A 21098-nucleotide genomic window follows, 5' to 3' on the forward strand; every position below is an offset into this window, starting at 1 on the left:
ACTGAGAAATCAGTATTTCATTTCTTACATCTTAATAAATATACTTTGGACAGTACCTACTTAAACAAACCACTGTAGGTTGTGGTCCGTTTTTGAAATGTAATATCTTAGTACTCATAACAAACAGTTTCAGGAACGGAGATTTTATTTGTGCACATAAATGTACACAGGCATTTAAACGTATAAAAGCAAAGCCTTGTTTTATGTTTTGTTTAGTCTTATTCATATTTCTTTTCTTCTTCCTCCAACAACTGACTCTGAGAATTCACTCCTGCGATACTTAAGTGATGACAAGATTTTAGTGATCCAGGAAGAGCCTTTGACACAGAAAGACAACAAAAGGGACACGGGCCGCAGGTCAAGAAAAAAGGGCAAAAACACAGGCAGCCCAAACTATCCAATTAGCCCATCTATGCTGACATCTACTGTTAATGTTAGGCTTGAACCTGGGCAGCAAGATGTCTTGAATTTCTCACTGGCTGAGAGCAACACTGTTCCACTATATCACGTAAGTTCATAAAAATGTGAAGTTCTTTTTCTCTTAATATCTGTGAGAACTACAATCTTATATTTTATGGTATAATATTGTACGGCAGAATCTAGGAATCATTTTTCAATTCAGTATCACTGATAAAGTTCATTGACAAACTATCTGGATGTTAAAAAGTTAAAAATTCATAATACAGAGAACAATAACTATGGTAGATGCTTTAGTACATAATTAAAACTGTTTATAGCACCCCATTTCATTGAAATTTGTAACAAATGACTATACCCACTAGATCGGAGTGGCCAACCTGCCGCACATGTGCCATAAGTGACATAGGCAGATTCTGTGTAGCATACAGCAGATCAGGAAGGAAGAGTGGAGAACAGCAGCAGATACATCAGACAAGAGAAAAAAGAACAGCAGATCAGGCTGGGAGCACAGGGCAGACAGCAGAAAGCAGAGCAACGTATTAGGCAGGGAATATAAGGCAGGGGGCAGAAAGGAGAACAATAGATCAGGCAGGGGGAGGGGATTGGAGTGGCACTTGGGGAGGGTGCTGTGCTTACCTTGTGGCATGCATGCCAAGCTGATTGGCCAGCAGAGCTGTAGATGAGGAAGCATACAAATTAAATATTTTGATCATATGTCTGAATATAACACATAACAACCATTTTCTTGCTAGAGCCCATAAAATGGGCACTGATAGTAGTCATTGTTCATATAATATTTATCATTCCTCAGCAGGCTACAGGAATATGTTACTGTTTAGTAGTTCTACCAAATGATAACATTATGTGAGCCTCAAAATCATGGTCCTAAAGAAATGTTCTACTTGAAATGTTTTCAAACATAAACTGCTTTTCAGTGCTATAAACTTTTATCCCTGGCCAGACGTGAGATACTGATGTACCCTTAGAAAAACTCAAATCTAGCAAATAAGAAATATTTTAATATGGAGGTCCAGTTAAAACTAACAATAATAGACCCCTTAATAAGAATAATAAGAATAACTCAGCTATTTTATAGTGTCATAAACCTAATATGTATTATCAGTAAACTAATTTGATGATCCTGCAAACTTTGGAAAGAATGCAGTGGAACTATGAATGGACATAAAATCCATAGACTTCACTAACTTGGAAGAAACAAGTCAGTGATGTCTACCTGCTACCATCTAATGTCCACATCAGCATCCAGTTTCTGAACTTGCATTATGTCCATGTGATATCAATGGATTCATTCAGTTGTGTGTCATAAACCAGCACAACATTTGGCTCTGCCTGTTCAGATGCTCCCAAACTATCAACAAGCTGTGCACAAATGATGGCTTCTTTGTTCATACATTATGCACGATACATGCATATTCTGTTCCACAGAAGTTTCCACGTGTATAATTCATTTCTGGTCATATATCTACCAGTCTGGAATGGACTGCTTTATCCTCATATTCTGTATTACCATCAAAGTTGCTAGATTTTGTGTTTTCAAATCTTAATCCTGTCAGGGCATTCTACCTGAATATTCAGCCTCTCTCTCACTGTCAGCACAGAAGCTCCACAAGGAATTCCTGTGATTAACGCAGGGATTGGCAACCCACAACCTAGAACTAGCCTGCAAACAGGTTGGATGTGGCTTACCAAGATCTGATCTGACCCATAGTGGTACAGGGGTCTCAGAGGCATGCAGCTACAGTGTGCTGCCCTTCCTCTCCTCACTGCCTCCTTTTCATAGCCCTCTCTGCTGCTGTCTCACACCTGTGCTTACACTCACGCAGAATGTGTCCCTCTCTGTTGCTACTGAGGATGGCAATGGGTAGCAAGAGTAGCTGCAGACGGCTTGAGTGCTCCAGGGAGTAGAGATTTGTGGTCTACAGCAAGGGGACAGGTCAAAAGTGGCAGCAAAAGGTTGCTGACCCCTAATCTAATGAAAGCAGTAATTCCTCCTAAAACATGAGGGAAATAATCAGCTAATTCTTTAAGCAAGAGGTGGTATATGAAAATAAACAACCAGGCTTTCTCTCAGTGGAAAGTAGCCATTTTAGATTGGTTGACCCATGATGCAGTTACTTAGTATTCAAGGTAAAAAAACAACTTTTTAAAACTTATCTGTGAGACAGAGATTAGACAGAGGTGGCTGACACTTGTACCTGATTTAACATCACCGTAATACCACTAAAGTCAATAAAGTAAAATCTAGACTAGTGTTTTAAAGTAATTTAAAAGGGAGGTTTCTGCGGCAGTGTAACTTGTTTGTAAACATATTTTTCCCAAAACACAGGTTCAGTTTCTTTTTTTTTATTTTGATTTAACTTAATTACATTTACTTACTCTATCAAAATCTCAATATATTCTCATATATTACCCTGAAATGCTTCAGTGGGGAGTGTTTGGCATTGGTGGACTGTTTTTTGTCAGTGCAAAGAAATATACTTTCTGACTGACACGGTGCAGAACATTTACCTCTGAGACATAATTAAGTTGTTATGCATTGAATTTAGCTTTGTTACACTTCATTAGTCTTGGTAAACAAAAGACACTTTATTTAGACAATAGTATCTACAGGCATGAATTTGCAACTCAAAATAATGATTTGATTTTCTACTGGAATGTTAAATTGCAATGTTACTATATGTTCTAAGCTGTTAAAGATATTGGTAGCTAGAGTGCAAACCAGTTTGAAAAGAATTCTTTTGGTAGGGGAGACACAAGAGGAGAAGAGACTTTTCAACACTTCTGCTCAGGGGCAAATATTCTAGAAGTTAAAAAAAATAAATTATAATGCTGTAATGACAGCTGCTTCTATCTGCTAGAAAATTACATCAAAGCCTGACTTTGTATGCTTTGCCACAAAGAAAATAATAGGATTTTTTTTCTAGTAGATTTTGTATTGTGACATTCTGCTCTTCCCTGGCATCCTGTTTATTGGATGTTTCCAAGCACCTTAGGGGCTAGTCCAAGATTTTGTGGCATGGCTGGCTACAATGATAGAATATTTACTTGGTCTTATCATCCATAAATTTTGTAACTGCAACTACAGTTTACTTTAATAAATCTTTTACTTTTACAGTATCTTTTACTGGGATTAGATAGCTCATAGAATTAGCAATGGAGTATGGAGCATTTTAAACTAGGCCATTGTTTCTAAGCCAGTGTAAACTGAAAGATAATGAAAATCTCTATTTCAGACAAATGCTTTTAACTGCATGATCAAATGATCTAATTTTCTGGGTTGTAATGTATCTGCTTTAAAAAAGGTAATCTTCCTGTGATTACATGACTTGTCATTGTTATCAACACCAGTAAAGAGTTCCAGTAACATAGTAACCAGAATTTTCCTAATTGGCATTCGTGTATTAATCAGATATCCATATATTATCACCAAAAACATGCTGCTTTTGGTATTTTACAGGTCTTTCTCATAAAATAAGGTATTTTACAGGTATTTCTCATAAGGAAACCTTTAACACTAACATAAAACTACAGATGGCCATCAGACCTGTGCAATGTGAAAAGAACAGCATATTTAAAGAAAACAAAGTTGTGTTTTGTTTGGGGGATTTTTTTCCCCGCAGACCCTTGATATGAAATCTAAATAAAATGTTGATTAACATTTATTTGGACACATAGGGTGCATGCAGAAGTTACACATAGATCTACCTAACTAGGGTTAGATTGATCTAAATGCTAATCTATACCAACGACTGGGGAGGCTAGATCAGGCAAAAAAATGGCTGCCCCAATCTAAATTAGTTCACCTGAGGAGGTGAACTAAATTAAATCTGGAACAAGTTAGCCCAATCTACCAAAAGCATGAACATGTTCCGAATGCAGCCCCAGGCCTGGGAAAATCCTACCACTTGCCCCAGCTGCAGTCCCAGCTCTTCCTACCCACCCCATCACCCTGATTTGGGCTATTTTTAACCCTTCAACCCTCCTTCCACCATCCCTGGACAGACAACCCCCTCCCCACAGGCCCAATCCTGCCCACCCTCCACCAACCCTGCCCCCCAATCCCACTCTCCACCAAGCAGACTTACTCAGATTGGATTCCCAGGGCAGCTCCTAGCACCGGCAAATGTGTGCATGAGCTGCTCCTGATCCAAGATCACGCAGCGTAAAGTAAGCTGCATGATCATAGATTGCATACGATGAATGCTTGTGCACATCCCTAGGTTAATTGCATACATACTTGTTATAAGAAAGTATTTTAGTTTAGAAAGTTAAGCTCTTGGAAGTAAGAAAATATCAAATATGCTGTTGTTCAAGAAACCTACATTCCCACATTATATGGGACTACTATGTACACTGAACAAGGCTGGCATCTAGTTAAAAAACATAGTGTATGATTGTGTAAGTAAAGACGATATTAATAATACTGTCATACAAGAAGCCAGAATTAAGGCTGCACAAATAACTGTCTGACAATTCCTGTATTTTAAACCCTTTGTAACTTATATAACACTCTTTTAACATTTGCTTCAATAATTTTTCTGAAAAAACTTTTCCAGGTTAACTTTACAATCTATGTATGGCAGCTATATTCTTCAAAGAATTGCTATGACATCTTCATCTGTTGGAACCACTGTGGTATATATTTGAACAGCTTATTGACTGAATGACAACACTTGCTTCTTAGTAAGAAGCAGAGTGGATGGCAGTACTTTATCTTTCAAACTCTCAAAGTCTACGGTCCTTAGGGATATGAAAAGTACACTTTGCCCTAAAATTGTGTTTATTGTTGGAAAGATTAGTATTAGACTTTTTTTGTAAAATAGCACAAAAATGAGTTTTAAAAGCTTAATGTCATATCAAAAGTGAACCACAAGTCTGATACATCTGTAATTTCTGTACAGTATCTGTGGATTCCATCTATGTGCCAGATAAATAGCCAGCAGGCACTGCCCAGGTAACAGAATGGAAAGCTATTAGTTTATAAAGAAAGCACTCACAAAGCTGCCTTATATTTAGAATAAATACCCCAATCTTTATTTTTTTTAAAAACACATAATTGGGTAAACATCTTTTGATCATGCAGTCACGCTAGATATAGTGTGGATTTATTTACTTTATTGATGACCCTCCCATAATAAAATAAAAGTGTGAGTCAGGATACAAGTAGACCAGGAAGTGTTTATTTCTTATAATCACCATACATTTTCTGGAAGATTTAAGAATAAGGTCCACCTCCTGCTCACATGTCTGAAATTAGCTATCTGTTGGAAACCAGAAGGAAGGACAGCTCAGCTACTGAGGAGAGAATGTGAGAGAGAAAGCACCCTGACACAATCCCCATTTCTTCTTAGTTTCTGGTAATTAAAGGGTTGATCCAACAAGGAAGAAGGAACCATTAACTACCCTATCTATACTGAGAGGTAAAAGCTACTCTTCCTGCCTCCTCTAAACATCTCCAGCAACTGTGGTTAGGTTTGTGTATCATTTTCATCTCTCAAACTCTCTCCAGCTACAAATCTACAATGAACCTGTTCCCAGTATCCTTTATCTGATATCTTCCACTGGAAAAACACGATGATGTGACAGCTGGCAATCCTCCCCCTCCTTTAAACATTAGTACAGAAATTTGAAGATGAGGGTTCTTAATCTTGTAATATTTGTTTTGAAACCTCTGTTTTTACTTTTCCTGTCCTGTGAATTAAAAAAAAAAAACTATGCCTGATACCATTCCTTGGAGTCTCAGAACAGCAAAGACTCCCTATGCCTGAAGAAGGGTGATTGCACCCAAAAGCTTGCAAATAACCTTTTTCCAACTACTCAGTTGGTTTAATAAAAGACATCACAGCTACCCAAAGAACACTGCATGCCTGATATCAGAACCTTCAACATTATTTCCAGGCCTGTGCAAGACTTCTGTCTGCCATAAAATCGAGGACTGAATCCTTCCTTAGAATGTTACAGACATTTGTTCTATGTTAGGTGACCTATAATAGAAGAGACAAATCCAAAGTAAAATTAAATACATACATAAATAAATAAATAATTTAACTTACTCTCTCTGTAGTAACAGATAGTGCAAGTGAATTTTCAGCATGGTTCTGAGCCATGGTTTTGAAAGGGAAACTTACCTATAGTAATAGATTACAAGCATGGAAGACAGCACAGTTAGGGAAATCTAGCGCTTTGTAGTGAATAGAGAGGGACTAGATAAAGAACCCCTTATCTAGAAGGGAAGAAAAGGAAATAAGGATTTGCTGAATCTGAACTAGATATAGTTACATTTCCATAATTATTTATAAAGATAAGCAAAAAACAAACTTAACCAAACTTTTGGCATTTGAAATGCTAATTCAAATGTTGTGGCATCAGATCTTCCCTAGTCAGAACCAGCAGGCCTGTGCCAAGCGGCTAGTATTCACTTTGGATTTAGATTCGGCCAATTAGGGGGACAGTGATTCAATTCAGTGATCCGAAACACTGTCCCAAATTGATTCAGCCAGATCTGATCTGGAGATTCAGCCTCTGCTGAATCGGCCGAATCTCTGAATTGAACAGGCCCCACCCCCAGCCTACTCTACCAGCCCTGTCAATGGCTGCCTCACCTGGCCCCAGGGTCCCAGCAATTTAAAAATAAAAATAAAAATAAGCTGTGCACTCACCAGCTCCTGCCAAGTGGGGGGCGATCCCTGCTGCCCCCCCACTGCCCCACACTACATGGGGAGCTCTGCCATGAGCCCCCAAAGGCCCCAATAGTTTCTGCAGCAGCCAGTGAGTGTGGGACTTTTTTTTTAAGTGCCGAGACTCTGGGGCCAGGTGGGGCAGCCATTGATGGGGCTGGGAGAGCAGGCAGGGTCAGGGGGTATTCAGGGGGGCTGGGGCAGTAGGCAGGGGATGGAGCCTGGTAGGGGTCCCCCCATGGTCTTCTCCCCGCTCCTCCAGCCCCACCGCCTCACCCCCTACTTACTGGCATGGAGCCCAGGTCCAGTTCCCTGTGGTGGTGACCAGGGACTGCCCAAATGTCCGAATCTGCTCTGAACCTTTTCTGAATTGATTCAGAGGCTTTAAATCAATTCAGACCTTTTTATTGGTCTCCCCATTTGATTTAGATGTTCGGCTGCTGAATCAGGCCAAATCTCCTTTGAGTCAAATCAGCAACCAAAGCTTCACACAGCCCTAATACCTAGTACTGTGGACATTTTGTTGCCTAATGTGGGGTATTGCTTTGATCTATTTTTCCTTTCTCAGTGTTCTCATGTTTAGACTGCATAGTTCCTGTTTTCCTTCTTTTCCATCCACTGAAATGTTGTATATTGATGTTGTACTTGGCATCATGGGTTAATACATCAGTAAGTTCTTGCTCAGAAGCCCAATCCTTTGAATGGTAGTTTAGGAAAGAATTACTTTCAGACCACCTGCATAGTATGAGGGAAATTAACCCAGAGGACTTTTAAAGGAAGCTGACTGAGTTTGTAAGGACCATTAAAATAGACTGCATTCTTTAGTCTCTTGTACCTCTCTCAAACCCTATAGTTAGATTTTCCTAAACACAAGATTACCTTTTATTTTTTTTAATTCATTAGCAGCTGTATATCTGCACCAGTGCACCCTAATCTGTTCAATGTAATCAGAAATTCCTATCTGTGTGTTATAGGCCCAGTACTGCTTACACATAATAACTAATAGCTTTATGGCCTATGATTTTGAAGTAGGTTTGATTTGAGTCTGAAATTCCTAATGCATACCAAAATGAGAATCAAATTTTTTTTGGTTGCCATGAACTTGTTACAAATATTACAGTCTGCCTAATTAGTTAAACTCCGGAAATCAATAGAAATATTCCTTTAGCATTGAATTCTTTCCACTTAGGTTTAAACTAGATCCTTATTTTTCTACATATTTTTATGATTTAATATATCAATACAGATTTACTGTAGGTAGTCACATATAAGATAATACGTTATACTAGTTCTGTATGGTTTAAGGAAAAGATGCCACTCAGCGCATGTAATTTTAGATGAATGACAGTTCATCAAAGAAGTATCCACTAGAAATTCTCCACATACCATTTGCGATTTGTTTCTGCCTTCTGGATATTAATTGTTTTCATTAGAGCTACTGAGTAGATAATGAGAACCAAGCAGCAGTGTAATAAAAAGATCAACTCTGTAAACAAATTTACAGCAAGTGGTAAGACGCAATAGTGTATTTCATGTGGAAATCACAGTTCCAAAGTTACATAGACTAGAAGTTTTTAAAGGTAATTTTGCAGTGGATATAGAAATCCAAGAATTAATTGATTATCACAGTATATGATTATGATCTTCTGCAGATGGCATATCCAGAACAGAGCCTGGGGAGAGGGCGAATGCAGGCTGACAGCTCAGGGATCCTCACCCTGATGCCCTCCCCACAGGGCCTCCACAGCCCAGTGGGCAGAACCCAGTGCTGGTTCATGGGGAGGCTCGGTGCCACCTTCAGGAGCCTCAAACTGGCTGTGCTGCCCTGGCCAGGCACCCCTGTGCCCACCCAGTAGCAGAGATAGTGTGGAGTCGTGCTCCCTGCTGTTGCCAGGTTGGCAAATGGCATGGCCAGGGTAGCACGGTCAGCATGGGGCTCCTGGCAGCAGTACTGAGCCTCCCCACCCCACTCTCCTATGGAGGCCCCTCAGGGGAGGAGAGCAGGGCAGGAAGCCCCAATCCTGTATGAGCAGCCCACATTCACCCCAGCTTAAGGACAAATCTAGAGGGAAAATGCCCCTCCTGCCATGCCTACATCCCTAGGAGTGTACACAGCCCCACTGCTATTGGGGAGCCAGGCCTGCCACTGCCTGCCAATAAGCCACATGTAGCTGCATCCTACTCCCCAGCCAGGCCCCACATCTGCACATTCCCTCTCTGGCCCCTGGCCCTGGGTCCCACACACTACCCTGATCCAGACACAGCACTGCCCTGCCCTGCCCTACTCTATTCCCTCCCTCCATCACCATGGGGGCCTCAATCTGCCCTTTGTCCCCTCAGATAGACTTACCTGGACTAGGAACAGACATTCAAAAAGCTTGAGCCTGAATTCATTCAATTTTTGCAGGTTAGTTTAATGTGGCTAGGCTAAACTGGTTTGTAACTGTAAAGACATTCCCTCTGGACTGAAGAAATATAGGCACATGCCTGCAATGGCTCCATCTAGAAGCTGGGGGGTGCTAGAGAAGCCCTCCCATTCTGCAGTGCTGAGCTGAGGAGGGGTGTAGCCAGGCCACAGCGGGATGCTCTGATTAAGGAGGGGTTCCCCCCTTCCCCCCTGCTGCTGGCCAGGAGGGAGCCAGCAGGGAGTTGATAAGAGAGTATTGAGTTACACAGCAGAGAGTTACACAAGGAATTATTAGCATTTATCAGTCTATCAAACAAAACAAAAGCTCCTCTCATTAGTTCAAGCTCTTCTTCAGCAACTTTTTAGAGGGAGGATTGTTGAAGGGATGTTACCAGCTACCTGTTACTTAGCTCAAAAAGCCCTAAGCTAACACTATCCTGTCTGCTTGTGTCCTGTCAACCCACAGTACAGACTGTAGCCAGTATGTGGTTTGCTAGCTAATGCTGAGAGGTGCCTGTGTAAGACACAGGGGAGACGGGATCCATGCTGCCTGGATGCCACGTGCATGTGTGTGCACGTACCCTCTACCACCAGCTCTGCCAGCCTGCAAAGGGAAACCTGCCATTTCTTGCATTTTTCTCTTTTAAAGGCAAAAATCTTTGATTTTCTCCCTTAAAAGAGACAATCCATATTTTTTTTCTTAAAGGGGGGAAAATCCACGTTTTTCCACAGTGAACATAAAAACTGGATCCTTGACTCTAACAAAGTGCAGATGGCTATTTTTTCTTTATTTTTTTAATGGGATGTCACATGGGCTGCGGCAGTGCACTGTTTGGGCTGCATGCAGCCTGCAGGTTGAGAACCACTGCTCTATAGTATGCTCTTGTGGTATGGTAGTATTAGTCCAGAATTCTCTTCTGCTTCTTCTAATTCTACTGTTACTTCAGCCAAATCATAATCAGAGTTTACCATGTAGTAAGTCCCCACTTTTGATATCACATAGCTAGTCACACGTCTAACTGTCATTTTTATAGCATTCTAACCTAAGGGGAGTTCTAGGTTCAACTCAAGTCCTTGTATAAAGGCATATGTGACATTCTACCTCATCTGTTTGGATTCAGTCTGTCTCAAAACTGTCCAGCTTACCTTGTTCTGGCTACCTTAAAATATCTTAAGGTTTATCTTGCATTTCTTTTAAAGAGCTTTTAAAAAGGTAACACAATTACATTGTTGAGACTGGCATTTTGGATTTGCATCAATTAAAGAATGAGTTCTTTTGAAGAGTTCTATATCTTGGAAGCCTTGATTTAGATTTAAAAGGCATATTTGTCCCATTCCAAAGATTGTATGTGGTTTGTAAATGTGAAATGTAAAAGTGGCCTTCACTCTATTCTGCTTGATCGTAATTTTAAAGAAACAATGTGATAACATTCTGTCCATTGAGACAAAGTCATCCCAAGACTGATGTAAGGATATAAATCATCATTATAACAGTATAAAGCTGCCTCAGAAGTACTGCCTTGTAAACCTAACAGAATGGTGTGTGGGACCTTGATCTTTCCACCCTGAACACAGAAAAGAACCTTCAAAGATAAAGTATACATTAAAAAAATAACAGACCTTTTGGTTGACAGATCTACCCTTAAATGTCCCTGCCTAGAAGGACTAAAATTATTTATCGTCGTTCTGATGTCAAAAAGAAAGAAGGTAAACAAGGTTACATTTCTAGAAAGAGGGGTAGTGTCTCTGAGCAGATTATTATTTTCCTTTGTTATATGTGAGATTTGTAATCTGTACTCCAACACCTCAGCATGCATGCTCATTTAAATACCAAGAAATCACTTTAGCACAACCTTGAGGAACAATGGAGCTTTAGCAGCAAAATATGTTGCAAAGTGGTATGCACTAGTGGCTGTAAAAAGGACAGAAATCATTTATTTTGGATCATGCTATCCTTTTTCTTGCTTTCCTCTTTTTTCCATTCTGTCTGAAATGTTTGAAGGGAACAGGATCAGTTTTTTCCTTTTAAATAAAAACAGTTACTGAATTCAAAAACTGCTAAAGCAATTCTGATTAGAATTACATGCCTCTCACACCTCAAAGTCAGTTTGAGATAGAGACCCAGATTAAAATTTTCCTCAAGGTATAAGGTATACATTTTGAGAAATTGAGACAACAGTATATTAATGCAATCTATCAATTATTCTTAATGAAAATGGGTGCTGCCAGGTGCCCTGTATAATCAAATACTGTATGATCTAATTAGAAAATGAGGACCTGGTCTAATTTGCCCATCATTCTTTTACCTTCTTCCTATAGTTAAATGAATCATTTTCTTTTACTTGTATTTAATAGCACCTAGGATTATTAAACATGGGCATATACACACATGCAAACTGAAAAGTATGCAGACATATATCATACCATATAAATGTTTAGGAAACATTGAAGAATTGGAAGTGAAAATTAAATATTGAGTTCATAAATTGCTGTAAGGGTGCAGATTTAGCTGTAAAAATGGATTATTTAGCTAAAGTTATTTTGTCATGATATAAAATGATGCACACAATTGTGCTAATCAGAATTTTAATACCAGGAAGCCCTATCCCTTTCAGTGCAAAGTTATAACTCCTATTTCAGAGTCTTAACATTTTTTTTCTTGGATAGAGAGGTTTTGAAGGGTTTTGTTTTATTTTATTCTCAGTTTCATTATATTCTGACTTTGAATAGGGCTAATCAATTTATTAGTCACCCTTTTGGAAAATTTTAACTATTCTTAAAGGAAAATTGCTATACAGAATAGAATCATTCTAATCACTATGGTAATCAAATTGTGAGTTAAATTACCTTAAAATGTTAAAAGTTCCTGATACACAAATAAGCCAGGAAGCTCCCACATTAATCATCTGACATGGTTTGAGACAGAAAAATATTGAGCTTATTGTTAAAACTAGTCTTTACACTGAAGTCCTTAAATGGAGTTACAGGATGGTGGCTCTTATCGATGAATGGTAGGAGCACCATTCTTAGCTATGGAGACACTAGAAAAAATTGAAAATTTATTTAAATCTATATTTCTTTTAATCAGTGACTTTTATTGGTTAGGAATTCAATGCTGCCTATCACAATGCAGTCTGAATAACTGTCCACATTATTATAATTAATCAATGGCATGTTACTTTTTAACAACTCTTAATATTACTTCCGTTATGAACATTAGCATAGTGGTATATATTCTATTTCAGGAGGACAAGGGTGGGAAACAAGGTGGTAGTATTTGCATTATACTGTATGTCTGAAATATGCACACTTATTGTTTAGTCCACTACTTCTTTAGTCAGATGATTGTTTATAGATTAAATAGAAGGGGGGAAGTACACTGGTAGTATTATGGTGTGGGTTTGTCATAGATAAAATTATCCCTAATTTATGAGATGGTACTGATGGGGAGTGTTAACTTTCTCGATATCTGCTGGCAGAACAATAAGCCAAAAATAATATATCAAGCAAAGCCCTAACTTGTATAGAGAACAAAGTTCTTTTCCAGAAATTTTAGAATGTAAAATTCTATCAGTCTTGGATCTTCTTCTGACCAGTTCGGAAGAATTGGTTAAGGATGCAAAGATGATAGGAAACTTGGAAGGCAATGATCACAATATGATAGCATTTATTATTGTGAGACAGGGAAAGAATGACATCAGCAGATCTAAAATACTAGATTTCAAAAAGTCAGATTTCAACCAGGTCAAGGAGATAGTGGGCGCAGTACCATGGAAAGACAGAATGAAGGATAAAGGGTCCCAGATGGTCTGGCACTTTCTAAGGAACACAGCATCAGAAACTCAGAAGCTGTTTCAGCATGATGGAAGCACAAGCAGAGCAATACAAGAGCAATGTAGCTGTACAAGGAGTTTGTAGGATGCCTCAAAATCAAAAGGAAAAAACACTGTCAGTGGAAGGAGGGTCAGGTTACTAAGGAAGGATACCAAGAAATGGCAAGGACTTTCAGAGAGAAAATATGGGAGACAGTGGTAAAATATGTGCAATGCCAGGCCAAGTAAGATAAGGTAAGGTAGCTATAGGTCCACAGTGCTAAATACCAAGGGTGAGCTCTTACTAGAAGATGCAAAGAGGGTGGAACTGCTCAACAGTTACTTTGTCTTAATTTTCACCAAAAAAAATTAGTTATACCCAGACAGCTAAAAGCTTGACAGTCAAGGGAATAAAAGAGCTCTTAGTACATCCCACTCAATTTTGTAACATTGGACAAGTTAGCTTCTGGCAGATCCAAAAATAGTTTCATAGCTTTTACTTCATTCGTCTATAAAAGCTGGGTGCTAAGAGGCACATATTAAGATCTGCATGGTCAGCGGGTGGAAAATAGCAAGTTAAGTAAGCACTGTGACCCTTTTGACTAGCACTAAGCTATATTAATGCTGTAACAGGAGTCTCTACTGTACTGTTTTCACTGACTCTGCTCTAGAGTGAGCATGATTGCAGTTTAACCTTTTAGGAACTGTGGGTGCATCTACACATGCACTTTATTGCACAGTAGATTAATTTGCTACAGTGTAGAGCATCACAGTCTACACATATGATACTATTAAACTGCGGCAAACTACCTTTCACTATCTTTCTAGTAAGATAGTACTGTCAGGGATTATCTTACCGCAGCAAAAATAACTGCACCTAAACACATGTGTAAGTGCTGACCCAGGCAGATATTGCACCCAGTCAGCCCAGGCAGCAGGGCTCTGAACACTGAGTGTTGAGTCACTGCTCTGCTCCAGGCACAGTGTCTGCACATGCACCCTGGACCACAGCAGTTTGAGCATCTACATATGCCATTAAGGCAGCATGATAAATAGTGGCGTAAACAGTGCCAGAGTTTATGAGGTCGCCTTAACAGCACATGTAGATGCACCCTGTGATAGTGAAAACATCTATCATGAGATTTGTCAGCAGCCAAACTTTTCTTCCACACATTGCTTAATACAAAAATACAGATGTAAAAAAAATGCAGTTTCATAAGTAAAAAACTGGTTTCCTTTTTTGTTATAAATACAAATATATTATTATCTGGGAAACAGTGAAATTATATATAGTTTTAAAAAGCTGGTAAAATCAAACCTTATGTAAGGAATTAAAGCAGGAATTACTGGATTAAATTTTATGGCCTGTGATATGCAAGAGTTCATATGCAAGAGGTTGGTCAATGTCCCCAGCCTTGCCTGCAGCTAACAACCAATACTTCTGAGGAAGGTGACCCTGATCCTGACACCCAAGACCTATAGCAACAGAAGTAGAAAGAATTCCTTTCCAACCAGTAAAGCCCAGAAGCATGGAAAACCAAAATGCCTTCCACTTTGCCATGGAAGCTGGAGATCACAACTCAGAGGCACTAAACCTAACTGGAAATTCAGAACTCCTCTTTCAGTCATCCCATCGCCTCCATAAACTAGTTCTAACTCTTTACTCTTGTTTCATAACCTAGATGATATGAATCCATTTATAATTACCTTTTGTTTATGACTATTAAGCCAGCTGTGTATCCACCTTACAGTAGTTTTGTCTAGCCCACATATCTCTAATTTGTTTATGAAAAGGTTGTGTGAGACTTTGTCAAAAGCCTCACTGAAGTCCAAATATACTACATTCAATGCATTAATTCATTCAGTACAGAAGTGCAATACAGAAGTAAGTTGCTTGGTTGAAGGAAATGAAATTTGTTTGACATAACTTGTTGTTTGCAAATTCGTGCTGGCTGCTTGTGATCAGCTTTTCCAGTTTTATCAACCAGTTGTATAGTATTCCCTTGCAGCTGAGCCTAAAATATGATTTCATAAACCAGATGAACCCTAAAATAAAATAAAAACATATTTGAAAGGGAAGCAGTTTTCACAGTGTATAATGACAGGGAAAGAAATGGAAATTAAATCAAGTAATTAGGACTCATTGAACACAATCAACAATATTTAGATTTCTACACACATTCATTTTCTTTTTGTGATTATACAACATGTCTACATCTATCATGTATTGTTAGTTCTATGATCCATTCCTTAGGAAAAGTAGTAAAACCAGAAGAGAGTTTTGTTTTGGTAGGGTGATTTTTTTTAGGGTTTTTTTTCTTTTATGTTGTTTATTTTTAACACATATGTTATAGTGTACCATATTCACTTGAATCCAAGATATGGCTTTTTTCTCCAGTTAACATGGATTTGGGGTGAGAAGGGGGGCAAGTCCTTTGTCTTAGATTTGTATGCAAGTTGGAGGGGGGGTGGCTGTGGTTCCTGCTCTGACCCCAGGCTTGGGTTGGGATCAGAGCTGCAGCTGTGGCCCTCCTTCCCACCACCTGCCCCACACAGCCTCTGCTCCCCTTCAACTGGGACCCTGCTCTAGTCCAGAGCAGGGAGTTCAGCATATGTGCAGAGTATGTGCTCCAGCCTGGCCACATAGTGGTGGCAGCAGCTTCAGCCCTGGCTTTGGCTCGGGGCTCAGGCCAGAGCTGCCACTACCACAACAGCTGCCAACATCAGAGCTGGAGCTATGAGGGGCAGGCATGGAGAAGCAGGCAGGAGGGGGGACATCCTCTGTTGCTTACCCCACTGCAGTGCGAATTTAAGATGATCCTCCAAAAATTAGATTCTAGACATGAAAAATCATGACAAATGTATACATTTTCCCTATCTAGAATCTAATTATTGAGGGATCATCTTGAAGTCACAATAAATAGAGCTTATTGTTGGGAAATGTATTCTACTTCTTTCCCAAACTTGAGGAAGGGCGTTTTGTGTCAAGCTTATCTAACATCTCTCCCAACTATTTTGTTGGCTTCAACTAGGGTGTTGTCAGATCTTTTGAAGGGTGCTGTGAGGTGTGAGGAGATAAGTGAGGTGTTAGGAGATTAACAGATAACAAACAAACTTGCTTCTCCTATATTCTTTGGACCGGTTCAACTACAACAATCCTGCAAGACTACTGCAACACATTAGAAAGAAAGAAAAAGTGGTGAGGTTTACAAGAGACCTTATGCCTGAGGGATTTTATTTCATGATCTCAGATTGAACCTGAGATGTTCTGTGTCCCAAACCGATGAGTTTTATCTTTTTGGAAAACAACTGTGTTGTGCCAGAGGGCTGAAACCCCAGTATCTCTCCCCTCTGAGGCATTGCTTGTGATATCTTAGGCACAAACATGCCTATTTGAAGATGACTAAGACATTACTTTGATTTGAAATTCTATGCAAATCTAATGTAGAGAGCATGGGACAAGGTCAATGAGTTGCCTGTTTTGCTTCTTACTACATAATTAAATATTTTATTGTCTTTATTTTGAGACCTTTAGATTTCAGTCCTGTTTTTCATACAGACCTAAACTGGTAAATGGACAGTACCACAGAACAAATGTGAATGATGTGTGAATTGGCCCTGGTCTAAATCTACATCATAATTTCATAAATAGCTTGGCTTTCTTGCTGCATAGTCAAAATATTTAATATTCTGTTGTCCTGAAATCTTCAAAACAAAAACCTCATGAGGTTGGCAAAAACGAAGTATTTACTAGCCTTTTTAATACATACTGTCCTTTATTATTCAGTCTTAATGTAGAGTTTCACCATTGCTACCCAGTGCAAAGTATTAAATTACATTCTCTGAAAATGCATGCATATTTAAATCTTCTTTAAACAGAGAATTGTATAGATTCCCTTTCTGGAGCATAAAGCGAGTATAAATGTTGTTTTTTTTTTTTTACTCTGTTTTAATGCATCGGAAGGCTCTAACCTCTAACAATATGCCAGTGATTCTGCAAAGCACATTTGCTTAACTTTAAACATGTGAATAGTCCTATAGCTTTTACTGAACTGATACTTTATTTGAATAAGAAAAGTGCAATACAGAACAGGAGAAAAATATTTAATTCTTTTTCTTTGGATGACAAGTAAAACTTACTTTGTAGACAGAGCATATTCATTTCATAAATACAGAGAAATGTGTGTAAGAATCAGGTATTATGTATTTCTTGGCTTCCCATACCAAACTAAAGTAGTTCTTCAGTTTAACATCAACAAGTATTGCAGTCTTCCTTTCAAGGGGGCTACATTTCTCTGATGGATGCTGTATCCTTGTCTCCAAATTAAATGTCGGTCTGTATACTCCTGTATAGTCCCTTGGGTTGAGAGTATCTGTAGATTTGTGAGAATTAGTGCATCATATTATACTAACAGGCTTATGAAATGTTTAACCAATAGTATTATTTGCTACTGCAGGACACAAAAGGAAGCTGAAAGTGAAAGCATGCAAAAAGCATAAGCTAGTCCTAAAAGCCAGCCCTCAGCCAAATAAAGTAATTTAAACTTTTGTTAATAATATTGTTTCAGTTATTAGTAGAGGTCCAGAGTCTTTCCCTTTAGGCTTCATTTTACATTAACTAAAAATAAAAACTGAATTTGAAGGTCATAAGATATAAATGCTTACAGTAACTTTTAAAAATGTCCCAAACATGAAAATGAAAGAAAACAAATGCCAGCTCTCCCAATGTTCTGAAAATATTTGGTTTCTCATTTTAATAGAAGTATTTGTTTTACTCAGCTGATTGATTTGTTTATAAAGAATTCAGGATCCAGGACATTTCACACAGCAAAATTAAGTCAAACTGGGCATAATGCCCCCCAAAAATAAAACTCTCTCTGCTGGACATTTGGTTCTTATTAATGCATTCTTCTTGCATGAAGTTCCATTCCTAACAAGTTCCAGTATCTTTTCATGTGCTTGGGGTTCTGAGAGCTTTCTTTGTCTACACCAGCACGTGCTTAGTGCTAAATCTTGTTTAACCTTGACCTGCCTAAATGGCAATTACATAGCTACCTAAATATAGTTCTAGACACTTACGTGTGGTTTGGATTCTAATGGCACTAACATAATTAAATACTCCCTACTTTCCCCTTCATAATTAGGCCGCACACTGAACACATTAGACACATCTACATGTGCATTAACTTCCTTTAGTTAATGTGCATTAAATCTAGTCCCCCCCATTGTGAGGTACTAGGAAAATATGTATTAACTTACCTTAATGCACATTAACTAAAGAGCATGGGGTGCCTATACATGAGCACAGAGGCTGCTCTGACATGCTGTAATTCCAGTGCATTGGAGCAGACCCAGTTAATTGAGTCTGCTGGAGCATGGCAATTGAGGCTCCAGCAGTCTTCTGTATCTTGTGCATCAGCATTCTTGCACTTAAAAATGGGGGCAGGGGCACTGGAACTAAATCTCATTGAATGAGCTTTAGTTCAAGTGCTTCTTCCACCATTTTTAAGCATGGCCCAATGGGGCAGCTTCAAGAGGAGGGCTAGGGAACATAAGGACAATACACTGGACAATGACTAGCCCATAGTCTGATGGCCAGAGCACATTGGTGAGATGTAGGTTCAAACACCTTCTGGATGAAGGCAGCTCATCAAATGAGCTACCATTTTTAAACACGGGGATGCTGATATAGGAGACACTATGGAGCTTTTGAAGCACCATCCCTGCCCACCCCCAGAGTACATGTAAAAGTTCACATGGCCTTTAGTGACACTTTAATGGGCATTAGCAAAAGCTCACCCTTTTTCATTATACTTTAATTTACATTAAAATAGGCTAATGCACATTAAAGCATACATGTAGATGCACTCATTGGTATCCAGGTGGAATAAAATTGCCCAACGTTTGTAATGCTGGATAAGTTCCAAAAGTGGAAAAAAAACACAACCAATGAGGGAAGGTCCAACATCCTAGTTGTTACAGCACTTGCCCAGGAAGCAGGGAATTCAGTTTTATATCCCTACCTTCATCCAGAAGGTGTTTGAACATACATCTCATCAATGTGCTCTGACCACTAGATTATGCGCTACTCATTGTCCAGAGCATTGTCCTTATGTTCTTAGCATTCCCCAGCCATCCTCTTGAAGCTGGTCCATTGGGCAGCCAGGATGGGATATTTGGGGTCAGGAAGAAGAGGAGTGCAAGCCAGAGGGAGGCTTGCTAAGTGTGATGGATGCTGCCTTGGATTGTACCAGGGGCTGTAAACTATCTTACTGCTATTTATCCATTTTATCTATTTATCATTTTATCTACTTATCTGTTTTATCCATTTAAATCCATCCAGATTTATGTTGGTAACATATTCTATCAATAACCTACAAAACAGTGGAGCACAACTGAGCTTCCTGTAACAGAAGCATGTCTTAGATCTGTTCTGCTCTTGTTACAGAAGAACTCAACTGAGATTTTTTGGGAAAGAAAGATATTTATAAGATAGTATATCATTTTCATCTGAAACAAAATGATCAGCCTCATGTCTCTGTTACTTGGGAATGCATTGTTTTTAATTTGTCTGTTGGAAGGAAAGGCAAAACTTTATTTTCTAGACCTCAGATACATAGAGGACAGTATTTAGCTTTCTCCTATGACTTTATTGTATTTTTGGATTGTCAGCAAGTAAGCTTGGCCTTGCTTGGTGTAAAATCCAGTTTACCCATTGCTGTGAAATGCCCTCCAGCTCTCTCTGGTCTGCATTAGAGATTAGGTCATGGTCTACCTATTTTTCACAGATCTGGTTAGGTCCACTTTTTCTTAATCCTTTTTAAAACCCTTTACATTTTTGTACCTTTTAGGTAAAAATCTACATGCTGCTCATATGTATTTATCTTTTTAGATTAAACACCCTATCCTAAAGGCTCAAAAGAGCTAACATACAAAAAAAATCTTCAAATTTAAAAAATAGGTATTTCTGATCAAGTTTTTTGTTATCTACTCTCCTTTGACTTAATATTCATAATCAAATATTTTCAAATGACCATCTATTCTTTTGAAAGTTCCTTTTGCTACATTTCTGTTTTAGCACAGAAATTAGGTGCCTCTTTGAATTGTTGATGTATGTAGCTTGCAGGAAAGTACCTTCCTGTCTCTACCCTCAGCACTACATAAGCGAATAGAAGAAAAACCTCAAAGGCAGCTTTTATTTTTAGCTGAGCATAATACATTTGCAAGAGTTATATCTTTGATGGGTTAAGCATCAGCTTTCTGAGCTAGGGAGATAAGAAAAGCCTCTGGCACCAAAGCTGCTGCTTCATTTTAGAACAAGTCTAGTGTAGAAAATACTTAGGATAAAAATATATGGGTTTCAAAGGAATACAAAATATTTTTGTAGAGAATGAAATATTCCGTGTGGAAGAACAGTGAGTATAATCAAGATGTAGAAAAGCTACATCTTCATCTAAAATAAACGTCATATCTAGATGGAATATATTGCATTTGATATAGTTAACCATGATTCATTTTGATTACAATTTCCTTTTTCAAAGAATCCTAATCTCTGTTTCTATAAATGAGATGAAATGTGAGAATTCAAACCATCTCCAAGTTTCAGTTCTTTATTTTATGGTGTGTTTGCTTATTTCTTAATAAAAAGATCCGTTATTTCTTTCATAAGATCCCTCTTACTTAAGTGATGAGTGTCAGGGATATTAATAATTTATAGAAGTGTCAGACAAGTGGGCCGTACCAGCAGCTGTAATTGCTAGA

The 21098-nt window shown here is 38.7% G+C and overlaps 1 protein-coding gene across 1 annotated transcript in view; it reads left to right on the forward strand.

The window, feature by feature from the left end:
* LOC149858241 (connector enhancer of kinase suppressor of ras 2-like) overlaps positions 1-21098 on the forward strand; it is a 762411-nt gene that overhangs the window by 591198 nt on the left and 150115 nt on the right. Inside the window, exon 15 of the mRNA XM_090059075.1 lies at positions 253-508. Coding sequence (XP_089915201.1) covers positions 253-508 — 256 coding nt within the window. The remainder of the gene's footprint in view (positions 1-252; positions 509-21098) is intronic.

The sequence above is a fragment of the Crocodylus siamensis genome, chromosome 8, assembly GCF_052110815.1.
Source record: "Crocodylus siamensis isolate JL-2025a chromosome 8, ASM5211081v1, whole genome shotgun sequence".
NCBI classification, from domain to species: domain Eukaryota; kingdom Metazoa; phylum Chordata; order Crocodylia; family Crocodylidae; genus Crocodylus; species Crocodylus siamensis.